Here is a 12,068-nt window from a genome sequence, read left to right on the forward strand (position 1 = left end):
AGATGGAAAAAGGTGGATCAGTTGTTGATCATTTAAATGAGTTAAATATGGTTATAGTCAATTATCTTTTGTGAATGTTAATTTTAATGACGAAATTAGGGATCTCTTGATTTTGTGTTCTTTGATAGAAAGTCAGAATGGCTTGGTAATGGTTGTGAGTAATTTTGTTTCTAGATCTAATACCCTAAAATTTGATGATGTGATTGGTATTATTATGAGCGAGGAAACACATAGAAAAAGCTCAGGCGAATCTATACCAAGAAGTGTTTTGAATGTACAAAGTAGAGGAAGAATGAATGAGAGAAGAAACAATTCTCGAAATCGTAGGAAATAAAGATAAAAATCAAAGGAAAGAGGTATCAATCAAGTGGACCAAGAGATTGCTAGTACTATGGGAAATTGGGGCATAAGAAGAAAGATTGTTGGACTGAAAAGAATAATGAAGGAGACAAACAAGAAGGAAACAAGGAGGCAAATGTGATAAGTAATAAATCTGAAGAGGATGATTTGTTGCTTTCTTTAGAAAGTGTTGATTATTCATGAGTTTTAGATTCAGGGGCTTTATTTCATGCTACTCACCATAGAGATTATTTTCTTGATTATATCCAAGGAATTTTGGGCTTATTTATTTGGGGGATAATGAACCTTGTCAGATTGTTGGAAAGGGAAAAATTAAGATCAAGTTGCATAATGTGAATCATTGGCTACTACAAGAGGTAAGACATGTTCCAAGGATGAGTAGGAGTATAATTTTAGTAAGGCAACTGGATGATGAGGGTTGCATAGTTACTTTTAATAATAAAAGTTGGAAGGTTTCAAAAGGTTCCTTAGTAGCAACAAAAGGTGTGAAAGTAGGCACCTTATATTTTTGTATAGGTCATACTATTCCTTCTACTTTAATTGTTTAAGAAAAAAATGAATGTTCAAAAATAGTTGCTGCAGTTGAGTAGGGAGAACAAACAATTATTGTAGATTCTGAACAACACTATGGCAAAACAAACTTGGGCACATAAGTGAGAAGGATATGCAATTATTTTATTCAAAGAAAATTTTACCATTTCTAAAATGTGTCAATATGGATTTCTGTGAGAGTTGTGTATGAAAAGTAAAAGACAATGAGTTTTTTGAAGAGTGGGAAGGAAAATAAAAATGAAAAATTGGAGCTTGTGCATACAGATGTATGGGGACTAGCTCAGGTATCTTCCCTTGGTGGTTCTCATTATTATGTTTCATTCATTGATGATGCAACTAGAAAAGTATGGTGTATTTCCTTAGACAAAAATCTAATGTATTTATAACTTTTACGAAATGAAAATGCTTGGTTGAAAATGAGATTGGTAAAAGATTAAAATATCTTAGATCTTATAATGGTGGTGAGTATTGTAGCAATGAATTTGGAGATTATTATTCCACTAATCGTATTCGTAGGCAGAAAATTGTTTCAAGGAATCCCCAAGAAAATGGACTGGCCGAACACATGAACATGACAATAATTGAGTGCGCAAGGAGTATGAAGTTGCATGTTGGGCTACCCTTAAACATTTGGGAAAAGGTGTTCAATACTATTGTGTATTTGATTAATAGAGGCCCCTCTACTCCTTTGGACTATGGTATTCTAGAGGAAGCATGGACTGGTAAGAAGGTGAGTTATTCTTTTCTCAAAACCTTCATTTGTGAAGCATTTACACATATAGATTCTGAAAATAGAACCAAGCTAGAAGCTAAATCTAAGAAATACATATTTCTTGGATATGGCATTGATGAATTTGATTATAGGCTTTGGGATTTTGAAAATCATAAAATCATAAGAAGTAGGGATGTCATATTCAATGACAAAGTGTTGTATAAAGATCTGTTGTAGTAGCATGAGAAGAAAGAAAATGATTATGTAGTGTTGGATGATACTCAAAAGGATGATGTTCCAACAGTCCCTTATGCTCCGCAACAACAAATACCATACACACCAGTAAATGTTAAACAATCAACAAGGCCAAGTAGACCTCCAAAAATATTTTCTACCTCTTTGTATTGTATTTTATTAATAGATGTTGGTAAACCTGAATGCCACGATGAAGCTATGATTTAGTGGGAGTTTGCAATGATAGAAGAAATGGACTCCTTGCTGAAAATTTGGGCTTAGGATTTATGTAAGTTGCATGAAAGTAAAAGGGCTTTATAGAATAAATGGTTTACCGACTGAAAGAAGAGGATGGAGGTAAGAAAATATTTAAAGTCAGGTTAGTTGTAAAAGGTTTTGCACAAAAAAAGGGAATTGATTTTGATGAGATATTTTCTCCTGTTGTTAAATAAGTTCTATTTGTACTATTTTTGGCTATTGAAGATTTGTATTTGGAGTAGCTTGATGTTAAAAAAATTTCTTCATGGTGATTTGGATGAAAAAATATATATGGCACAACTACAAGGATTTCAGGTCAAAGGTAAGGATAATTTAGGCTGAAGATTGAAGAAAAGTTTAAATGGCTTAAAGTTAGTCCATTCATTTGCCATGAAGGATTTGGGGGCAGAAAAACAAATCCTTGGTATGAAAATTTACAGAGATAGGAAGAGCAAACAATTGACATTATCTCAAGCTAATTATTAAGGTGTTGCAACGTTTCTCTATGGAGATTGCCAAAGCTGCCAAGACACCTTTGCTTGGTTAGTTAAAATTGACTACGAAGATGTTTCCAAAGATGCAAGAAGAGGAGGATAAGATGTCCAAGGTACCTTATACTTCAACTGCAGGGAGCTTAATATATGCCATGGTATGTATTAGGCAAGATATCGAACATGCAATGGGAGTTGTTAGTAGGTATATGAGTCATCCTAGGATTGAGCATTGGAACAAAGTCAAATGGATTCTCATATATTCGAGAGGAACATCCAATAAATGTTTACATTTTAGGGGCTTTACTACTGATTTACAAGGCTAAATTGACTCAAATTTGGTAGGGGTTCTTGATACTAGGTGGAGTACTACAAGTATTGTATTTACTGTTGGTGGGACAATAGTGAGCTAGGTTTCTCAATTACAGAAGGTGAATGCTTTACCCACTACAGAGGTAGAGTATGTTGTTGCTACAAAGGCAACCAAGGAGATGATATGGCTTCAATTCTTCATGGGAGAATTAGGACACCCACTGAGGGATAATTATCATATACAAATCGTCAGAGTGCCATTCATCTTACCAAGAATTATGTTGTGCATTCGAAGATAACACACATATAGTTGCAATACCATTTCATTTGGTCAGTTTTGGATGATAGACAGTTAAAATTGGACAAGATACATACATATGATAATCCAACATATATGTTTGAAAAGGTAGTGACAAAGGAGACAATGAACTCCCCTTCAGCTTGAACTGGTCTTCTAGACTGAATAGAATACAAGAACAACTGAGTCTAGGGTGGTTCGATCTAGTGGGAGCCTCATGGAGTAGCAGTATTGCTACAAGTGTGGAGCTTGATTAGTCCCCAAGTGGGAGATTGTGAGTTTGTGGTGACTGATCAGGGAAGTACTATACACTTGTCATAATTCCTTGGCAGGGTTTGGGGCCGAGCCGGGCACTAAGCGGGGGTTTGGGGACATCAACCCCCAATACAACTGGGGGTGTAGCCACCGAGAAATCTCTTTTTGGGGCTATTTTATTGGTAATTTTTTCAAGGGCCAACATGTAGTTATTTTAGCCCTAATTTTGCAAGTGACAAAAATCTTGTATAAAATGGCTTAGGGTTAGGAATTTCATAGTGTGATGAGATAGTTGCTTCTTGCGGTGGTATTGAGCTATAAGTGATTACAATTTATAATCGGGTTGTAATAAATGGATAATAAAAACATTGGACTCATTGTTTCGTGGATGTAGCCCAAGGATTGGGTGAACCACGTTAAATCTTTGAGTCTTGTGTTCTCTTCTACATAAGTTATTATTTTTTGATATTGGATATATTTACATGTCCTAGTACCTCAATCAATGCATGTATTTTCTTATTAGATACAACATGGGAATATACAAATCTTGTGTAGAAACATCTATAGTTGATCAATGTCGACGACAATGCCTATGTAAGGGGAGACATCTTATACCCTTAATCCTATTGCGTGCACAAGATCATGAGTGGTTGATTTGTGGCCATCATAAATCTTAATCAAGTTATACGACCATGAAGATAGTCTTGCATAAGTAGTTTAGTCAACCTATCTATAACATAATTATGATACATATAAGAGCTAGTAGTTAGTTTATTAGCATGAGATTGCAAATTGTTTATCATTGTTAACTTTATGAGGTTCACTTCCTCGAAATAACTTATTATTGCAAATTTTAAAAGGTTCACCCACTCACAATAGCTTATTATTCTCAAGTGTTATCAATAGACTGCTTTGGCCTTATAGACATTTATTTAAGATTGTTAAGTATGTGCTATTTTAAGAGGTCCCATAGGCCACTTTGACCTCACAAATAAAATCTTCCATTTCATTTCAATACATCTCTAAAATTATTCAATTTTGATACTTCTACAAACATCTGAAACATACCTCTCCTTGTAATAAATTAATTTAACAAAACACCTATTGAAAACTCTCTCTTTACATTTGACTTTATTCTATATTATTAATAACAAATTGATTCTACACCTAAAAATTCCTCATACCTCAAGTCATTAGGGTTAAGACCACCTAATTGTGCTCCTAATGCTAAGGGAACCCTCATCCCCACTTGGTCACATCACAAGCTATACATAATTATGCTTGGTATCAACTCTTTTTATGGACCAAAATATTCACACAAAAAACAACCTTTGAATATCCCATGATCAAGGATCTTCTTCAAACACACCTGACTTGAAATGTCCATGTCACCAAGATTTCCCATCAAAATCCAACGGTGCTTTGTAACTCATTGGATTTTACTTACATCTCGACCGTCCGATTCTCCACAAGGATGCCGCAGTTTATGCAGTCGTTGGTCAACGCCGCTGATAGTGGAAATCAGCCAGCAGACGTTGACGTAATCTTCAAAACATCTGGTTTTCTCAAAACCTACTTTTACTACCGTACATGTATGGGGATTTGTTACAGCGTATTCGTATATCTTATGCTTAAACGTATACGTAAAGTATTGGAAAGCGTATTACGGCAAGGGGGATCCTCTAGGCAGAAAAATAGCAAATTGGGGATGGCAAAACGAGGCCTTGGGGAGGGAGAAAAATTTATTGGGTGTCTGTATTGCTAATAGCACAAGGCTGTGGAGGAGTTTAACAGGAGAGTGCTCTGAAAGTTGTTAAAACCCTAGTCTTGAAGCTCAGGTACACATATGGACCTGCAGTGTTTTCTTCTTCTCTAGTTATTTTCCGTTTTGTTTTCAAACAGGTTGATTAGAATCTTACCTGTTCTATTTGGGCAGCAATAATGTTGCAGATTGGTAATCAGGGTTGTTTTATTGTCCTGCATTAGTGATGGAGGACCCGGTATGTTTCGGAGAATGACCTAGCCAGGCTCTTTTTATCATTTGTCAAAGCTTGTGTTTTTGGAGATTTTTGTCGCTCCGAGATGCCCATTTGTTGGTTTCTAACCTTTTCAATACATATTATTATGTGATCTTGAAGAGTTGTGATATCATTTTGAAGTGGGCTTCTCTTCCCGTGGCCCAATCATAAAAAAATAGGATGTAATGCGTCTTTATTAATGGTGTGATAAGCTTTGCAAGGATTGCATTATCATTTGGCGAGCTGCCTGGCCTGACAAAATCAAAGTTTGAGGCTTCACATGATCTGAAAGGTGATATGGAGACATTTTGAAATGCTGTATTGGTTTTTTGAAAGGGTTCTTGAGGGCTTCAGATGGATGCAGTAGTGCAGTTTTGTTTTTGGGATGTTGTGGGCATATCTTCTTGTCGAGTTTTTTAGAGTTTCTGAGACTGTTTAAGCATTCTCTCCATTTTACAGAAATGCTTCAGTTTTCCCTGTTTGATGGATCTTGAGCTGAATTAATTTTATTTTCCATCTGGGCGTCCCTCTTGTGGAGTTAACATTGGAGGATTTAAGATTTTATTTGCGAGCTGGTCAATTTGGAGCAAAAGCTATCGAGGAGCCCTATTGAAGTATGGCTTTGAAGCGAAAACTGTTGAAGAGCCTATTGAAAGGTTCTGATTTTGGGGCTCCCAGTTGAGCTAAATTTATATTATGTTTCATTTATGATATGATTTTTTTGAAGGGCATGGGTTTTCGTTTGTTGCCAAGTGCACTTTCAGATTAAAGATCTCTTCAAGAGCTGTGATTTGAGATTTCCCTGATGAGTTAAGTTCGTTCTATCTTTTTTCTCTTTAAATATTGTGGAAAGTGTACAAAATTTGCAAAAGCTTGTACTGTTTTTCATTTTGGTGATCCTTTGTTCCTGGGTATATTTGGGGTTCTCGAATACTACTTCCTGGCTAACCACGTTGGACTAAGAGCTCTTGAGAACCCTCTTGAGGGGCAGTGGTGCCCTCGTGAGGGGCAAGTTGAAATCATGCATCTGACAATATGGAAATCTGTTGCCCTTTGCACTGCCTTGTTATTCAATAAGGGCAAGAAGAAAGGGAGGTCGGAGAGAAGGACTTCCAAAAAGCCAGCTAGCTTGAAGGAGAAGCAGGAAATGAAACTGAGACAAGCTCTCGAAGAAGCGTCAGAAGATGGCTTCTTTTCCAAATCACAGGCTCTTCTAGCCGAGGATGAGGAAGAGGTCACTATTGTAACTCCGGGGGCTAAATCTGGGATGTTGCATTCTAGGACCCTCGTTCGTTTGAAGGCCCAGAGAGACTTCTTGACAGCCACTGCACAAGCTGCTGAGAGGTTTTTCGATAATGAGGAGAGCATTCTTGGGCTAGATGAGGCCTATGCCAAGTTCAAGAAGATGTATCCAAAATTTGATAGTACGGAGGAAGTGGATGAGATCAGAAGTGATGAGTATGGGCATCTAGAAGAGACGTTGAAGGTGTGCTTGGATTATTGTGGATTTGGGCTCTTTTCTTACCTTCAGCAGTTCCAGCATTGGGAATCTTCTTCATTTGGTTTGTCAGCAATATCTGCAAACTTGAGCTCACATGCGCTAAATGGGCTGCCCGAGGAAGGTACCGCTGAGCATGATATAAGGAATAGGATAATGGATTATCTTAGCATTCCTCAGAGTGAGTACAGCATGGTATTCACGGTCAGTAGAGGCTCCGCTTTTAATCTTCTTGCAGAAGCCTATCCATTTCATCAGAATAAGAGGCTGCTAACTATGTATGACTATGAAAGTGAATCAATTAATTGGATGGCACAAACTGCTAGGGAAAAGGGTGCCAAAGTAAACAGCGCTTGGTTCAAGTGGCCAACACTCAGGCTATGTAGCTCTGAGCTTAGGAAGCAACTTCAGCATAAGAAAAGAAGAAAAAAGGACTCCGCGCTAGGTCTTTTTGTTTTTCCTGTCCAGTCCAGGGTGACTGGAGCCAAGTATTCTTACCAGTGGATGTCTCTTGCACAGCAGAACAGGTGGCATGTGTTGCTGGATGCAGGTGCTTTGGGTCCTAAAGACATGGATTCCCTTGGATTGTCACTCTTTAGGCCTGATTTTATTATCACATCTTTTTACAAGGTGTTTGGATCGGATCCAACAGGTTTTGGATGCCTTTTTATAAAAAACTCTGTTCTGGGGTGTCTCCAAAATAAAGGTAATACAGGAACTGGAATGGTAAGGATTATTCCCGTTTCTCCTCAATACTTGAGTGATTCTGGGGAACGACAAGATGGCACAGTGCGGGAGGTTGATGGAACTAATGTAATTGGAGAAGATGATGATGGTTATGGCTCCGAGTTCCCTATCGGACCTCATCTTCCAGCATTCTCTGGTGCATTCTCATCAGCCCAAGTAAGGGATGTGTTCGAAAGTGAAATGGAATATGAGAACAATTCTGACAGGGATGGAGCTAGTACAGTCTGTGAGGAGATCGATAATCTCTCAGTAGATGAGATTATGAAAAGTCCCATTTTTAGTGAAGAGGAAAATGAGGATTTGATGTGCATAGACTTGGGTGAAAGTCCAGGTGGCCTAGGTACGTCAGAGAATTTCAAAAAGAGTTCTCCCAGCAATCTGGGTTTGCGCCAGCTTCAGAATGGGTTTTCTCAAAGAACCAAACATAAAAAATCATCATTTGAAACCGTATCCAAGTCTTCAATGAAAGGTTATGGAAATGGTCCTATTTATGATGAAGAAAAGAAGAGTTTGGGTGTGAACAATGAAACTGTATCATTTGATGCAGCAGTATCATCCGTATCACAAGATATTACTCAGACTAAGTTGATTGCTGATCCACAAACTTCTTGTTTAAAAGGTAATATCGAGCCTTTGATAAATTCCAAGTCTTCAGTGCAGGATGAAATAAAGAAAGTAACACCCAAAAAGTCTAGAGAACTCGGTTCAAGAGAATCTGTTAACAATGCCCAAGGAAAATCACAGGCAGACCAAGATCCAAGTAAGCCAAGTGGTAACAGCTTCTCAAATGGATCAAGTCAAGGAGATAACCTTCTCTCAAAAGATGAGATGGGGATTTCTAGAAGAGTAGATTCACAGAGATTCCCAAAACAGACACGGATAACTTTCAACTTAGATGGTGAAGGTTCTGTTTCTACAGGGTACAAGATAGATGATAACAAAGACAAAGGTGGAAGTCATACTTCAGAACAAAGTGTGGGCATTGCAGGGGATGTTGTGCAATCTGTCTCTTCAGAAATAAGTAGTGACAAAGATGATAAGAATGTCATGGAGCGTTCATTCCATGCCAAAAAAAATGTTGTAAATGCAACTACTAGCCTAGCAAATGGTCCAAGAGAGCCTGGAAAGGTTTGTTTTTCAGTTGGAAGCAAGCAAAATCCAGCAGAGAATGGATGCACAACGAAGGAAAGTTACATAAGACGAGAAACAGAGGGGGCATTCAGGCTTCTAGGTAGGAGGGAGGAAGAAAAGTTTTCAAGTGGTAGGTTTCCAGGTCTGGAGGAAGATAGATTTAGCAGCAGCAGAAGAATGCCTTACAGCTTAGAAGAACATGGGGATTATTTTGAACAGAGTGGAGAGGAATCTGAAGCTACATTTTATCAAGAGGACGGAGTCCTTCCTGCCGCAGAAGCAGATGATGAAGATCAGTGGAACAGGAAGGATCCTCAGATCTTCTGCAGACATCTTGATCATGTAGATGCGTTAGGCCTTAACAAAACAACTCTGAGGCTCAGATACCTCATTAATTGGCTTGTTACTTCTTTGCTACAGTTTCGACATCCCAGTCCAGATGGGGGAATTCCTCTTGTGCACATATATGGGCCAAAGATCAGATATGATAGGGGAGCAGCGGTGGCTTTCAATCTGTATGACAACACTGGAATACTGGTGAATCCAGAACATGTGCAGAAGCTTGCAGAGACAAATAGGATCTCCCTTGGTTTAGGTTTTCTTAGTCATATTCGGTTGATGGAGGATTATGCCGAACTACAAGAAGCCTTAGATGCAAATAACACTTCTTTCTGCAAGCCAATGGCTAATGGCCGTTATGAAGGAAAGAATGTGACAATTCGGGTTGAAGTTGTAACTGCATCCCTTGGCTTTTTAACCAACTTTGAAGATGTGTACAGGTTGTGGGCATTTGTAGCGAAATTCCTGAATGCAGATTTTGCCAAAGGAGATGGATCTCAGTCAGTTTCACATTCTGGACATACGCAGTGAGAGTGTACTATCTTGAGCAGTTTAGCAGAAAGCTTGTGGCCATCACTCTCAGAAATTGCTAATAGCTGCCCTCTCTCTGGTTACCAGGGTCTCGCTCACTCCAAGCATTTTTTATAATATTTTTGGTGCCCAAAGTGTTGGGCAATATCCTATGGTTCTGGCTAGTAATTGTCTACCGAGAGAGTCTGTAACATATGAGATTTAATTTTTTCTTTTTCAAAAATTTTCTGTAACTAATCCCTTGTCAAATGGTTTTTTGCAAATGCCTGTGTTTGATTTTAAAAGAAGAGGTAGAGATTGTACCTTTTACCTCTGGTAAGTTTGGTTGAGGGAATCTACATCACATTTTGAAGAATCCAGCTATTCTCGGTATTTGTCTTGAGTTCTTTTGTCTCTATTTCAATACATTCTTTGACCTTTCAAACCTTTCCAGGGTAACGATATTGAGTCTTTTTATCATCGGGAGTGAGCAATTTTTGAAGTTGATGTTTAATTTTCAAAGCTGTTGTTTGGACCATGATGCGTGAGAGTTTGAAGTTGCATTGAGATATGATTCTACCTCCTTGTACATTACTTGGCTTGCCACTAGTAGTGTGTGCAATGGATGAAACGTGGGAATTATGTGTTGAGCAGCCAAGTTGTCAACATGCATAGGCCTGTATACATTTTTCTAGGAAACTGTATAGAAACTTGCATATACCGTCAGCGAGAAGGTTCTACACCATACTGTAAAGATAAGGGGCAAAGTCTGAGCCTGTGTAGGCAATATGCGTGATCTTTGATAGTTGTAATTGCAATGGCATACATTAATGATTTTAATTGGAGATGATTTTAGAGTAATTCCTGATTCCCGTCTCCAAGGACTCTTTATTGTCTTTATGGTGGCATTGGACAACACTCATCTTCTTCTTTACTTCATAATATGGGATTAACTTCTAAAGTAGCATCCTATATATTTTGAACCTGCAGGTTTTTTGGTTTGAGCTTTTGGTATGGGGTACTCTCTGAGCAGGTACAAAACTACATTCTACAGTGGGGAAAATATTAAGAAAATGTCGAGTTGCAACACTGTATTTTCATAGTTAGTAAAATTTAATTGGAATAGTGCCGGATTTGGAGGTAATTCAATTATTTTGCTTATTGGCATTTCTTGGAAGATGAAATGGTTTATAAAAATAATTTTTGTTAGCTTTCTATATTATACAGAATGCCAGAAATGATCTGTGCTACCTAGTTAATTAGGTTGGTAAATGTGTATAATGCCATTCAGACAGAAGATAATTGATCAATTAAATAATGAAAACATTTTTTAAGCAGTTATGGTCATCATGCTATTTTTTCATAGCATATTATACATTTTTAGTCATGACAGTACATATATTGGACTACTAAAATTATAGTGATGTGAAACTCTGCCATTTATTTAAACACACAACTGGAAAAGGAAAGAGCTTGTATACAAAAACAAAGCTACACTTTGAACTGTATCTCAGAGCTCTTGAGCCATTAATTGAAATGCGAACATAATGAGGCAATGACCTTTTGGTGAGTATGATACCTGTAAAATTAGTGACACATGTTCAGTGACCCTTAAAAGGCATGTAATGCAATTTTCCTACCTAGAAATTTTCAAGCATTAATTATGAAAAAAATAGTAGGGCTAACTTGTAGCATATAGTTCTTGTGTGGTTCTTCTGGGTTGCAACATATGCTTCCAAATGCTAGTATTCAAGCCTTCTTGAAGAAAAGACAATGGGATTCCAAATGATGTGGATCCATTAAGTCTTTGGGGGACAAACCCATATGCTTCTGAGCACTAGATTTCAAGCCTTCTTGAAGAACAGACAATGGGATTCCAAATGATGTAGATCCATTAAGTATTCGGTGGGCAAACCCTAATTGCAGGTAGTGGATATTGGCAGGAAGTACTTGTCATAGGAGTATATGGAGGATGCTATAAAATTGTTGGAATTTTAAGTGAAAGCAAATCGTGGCAACAGTACAATGCAAGAGTATTCGGGTTTATGAGCACTATTGCATAATCAAAAAATAATAAAAGCCGAAGAGATATTCGCTTTGTATGCACTATTTTGAGGAATATGTGGGAAGCTTGAATGTTTCTGAAGGTTTGAAAAATGTTCTAGTCAACTTCAACAATGTGAGTGAACACAGGTGCATATTTGGCAGTATTAATCTGTGTCAGTTCAGTAGCATCAATTTTATCTGTTGCCTTGACCTCATTAGCCTGAGTCATTTCAGTAGCATTAACTTGTGTGACTTCAACAATAATCAATGCTGGTAGCAATTGTGACTTTGGAAACATACAAGATGA

General features: G+C 37.7%; 1 protein-coding gene across 1 annotated transcript; it reads left to right on the forward strand.

The window, feature by feature from the left end:
• The first annotated feature begins 5,172 nt into the window (after window positions 1-5,172).
• LOC149556446 (uncharacterized) lies at window positions 5,173-10,576 on the forward strand. The gene is made up of 2 exons (XM_089830755.1): window positions 5,173-5,310; window positions 5,409-10,576. The coding sequence occupies exon 2, from the start codon at window positions 6,512-6,514 to the stop codon at window positions 9,734-9,736; it is 3,225 nt and encodes a 1,074-aa protein (XP_089686881.1). The 5' UTR covers window positions 5,173-5,310; window positions 5,409-6,511; the 3' UTR covers window positions 9,737-10,576.
• Window positions 10,577-12,068: the final 1,492 nt, after the last annotated feature.

This window comes from Cupressus sempervirens, chromosome 5, assembly GCF_028749045.1.
Source record: "Cupressus sempervirens isolate cs-2001-9-10 chromosome 5, ASM2874904v1, whole genome shotgun sequence".
In the NCBI taxonomy this organism is placed as follows: domain Eukaryota; kingdom Viridiplantae; phylum Streptophyta; class Pinopsida; order Cupressales; family Cupressaceae; genus Cupressus; species Cupressus sempervirens.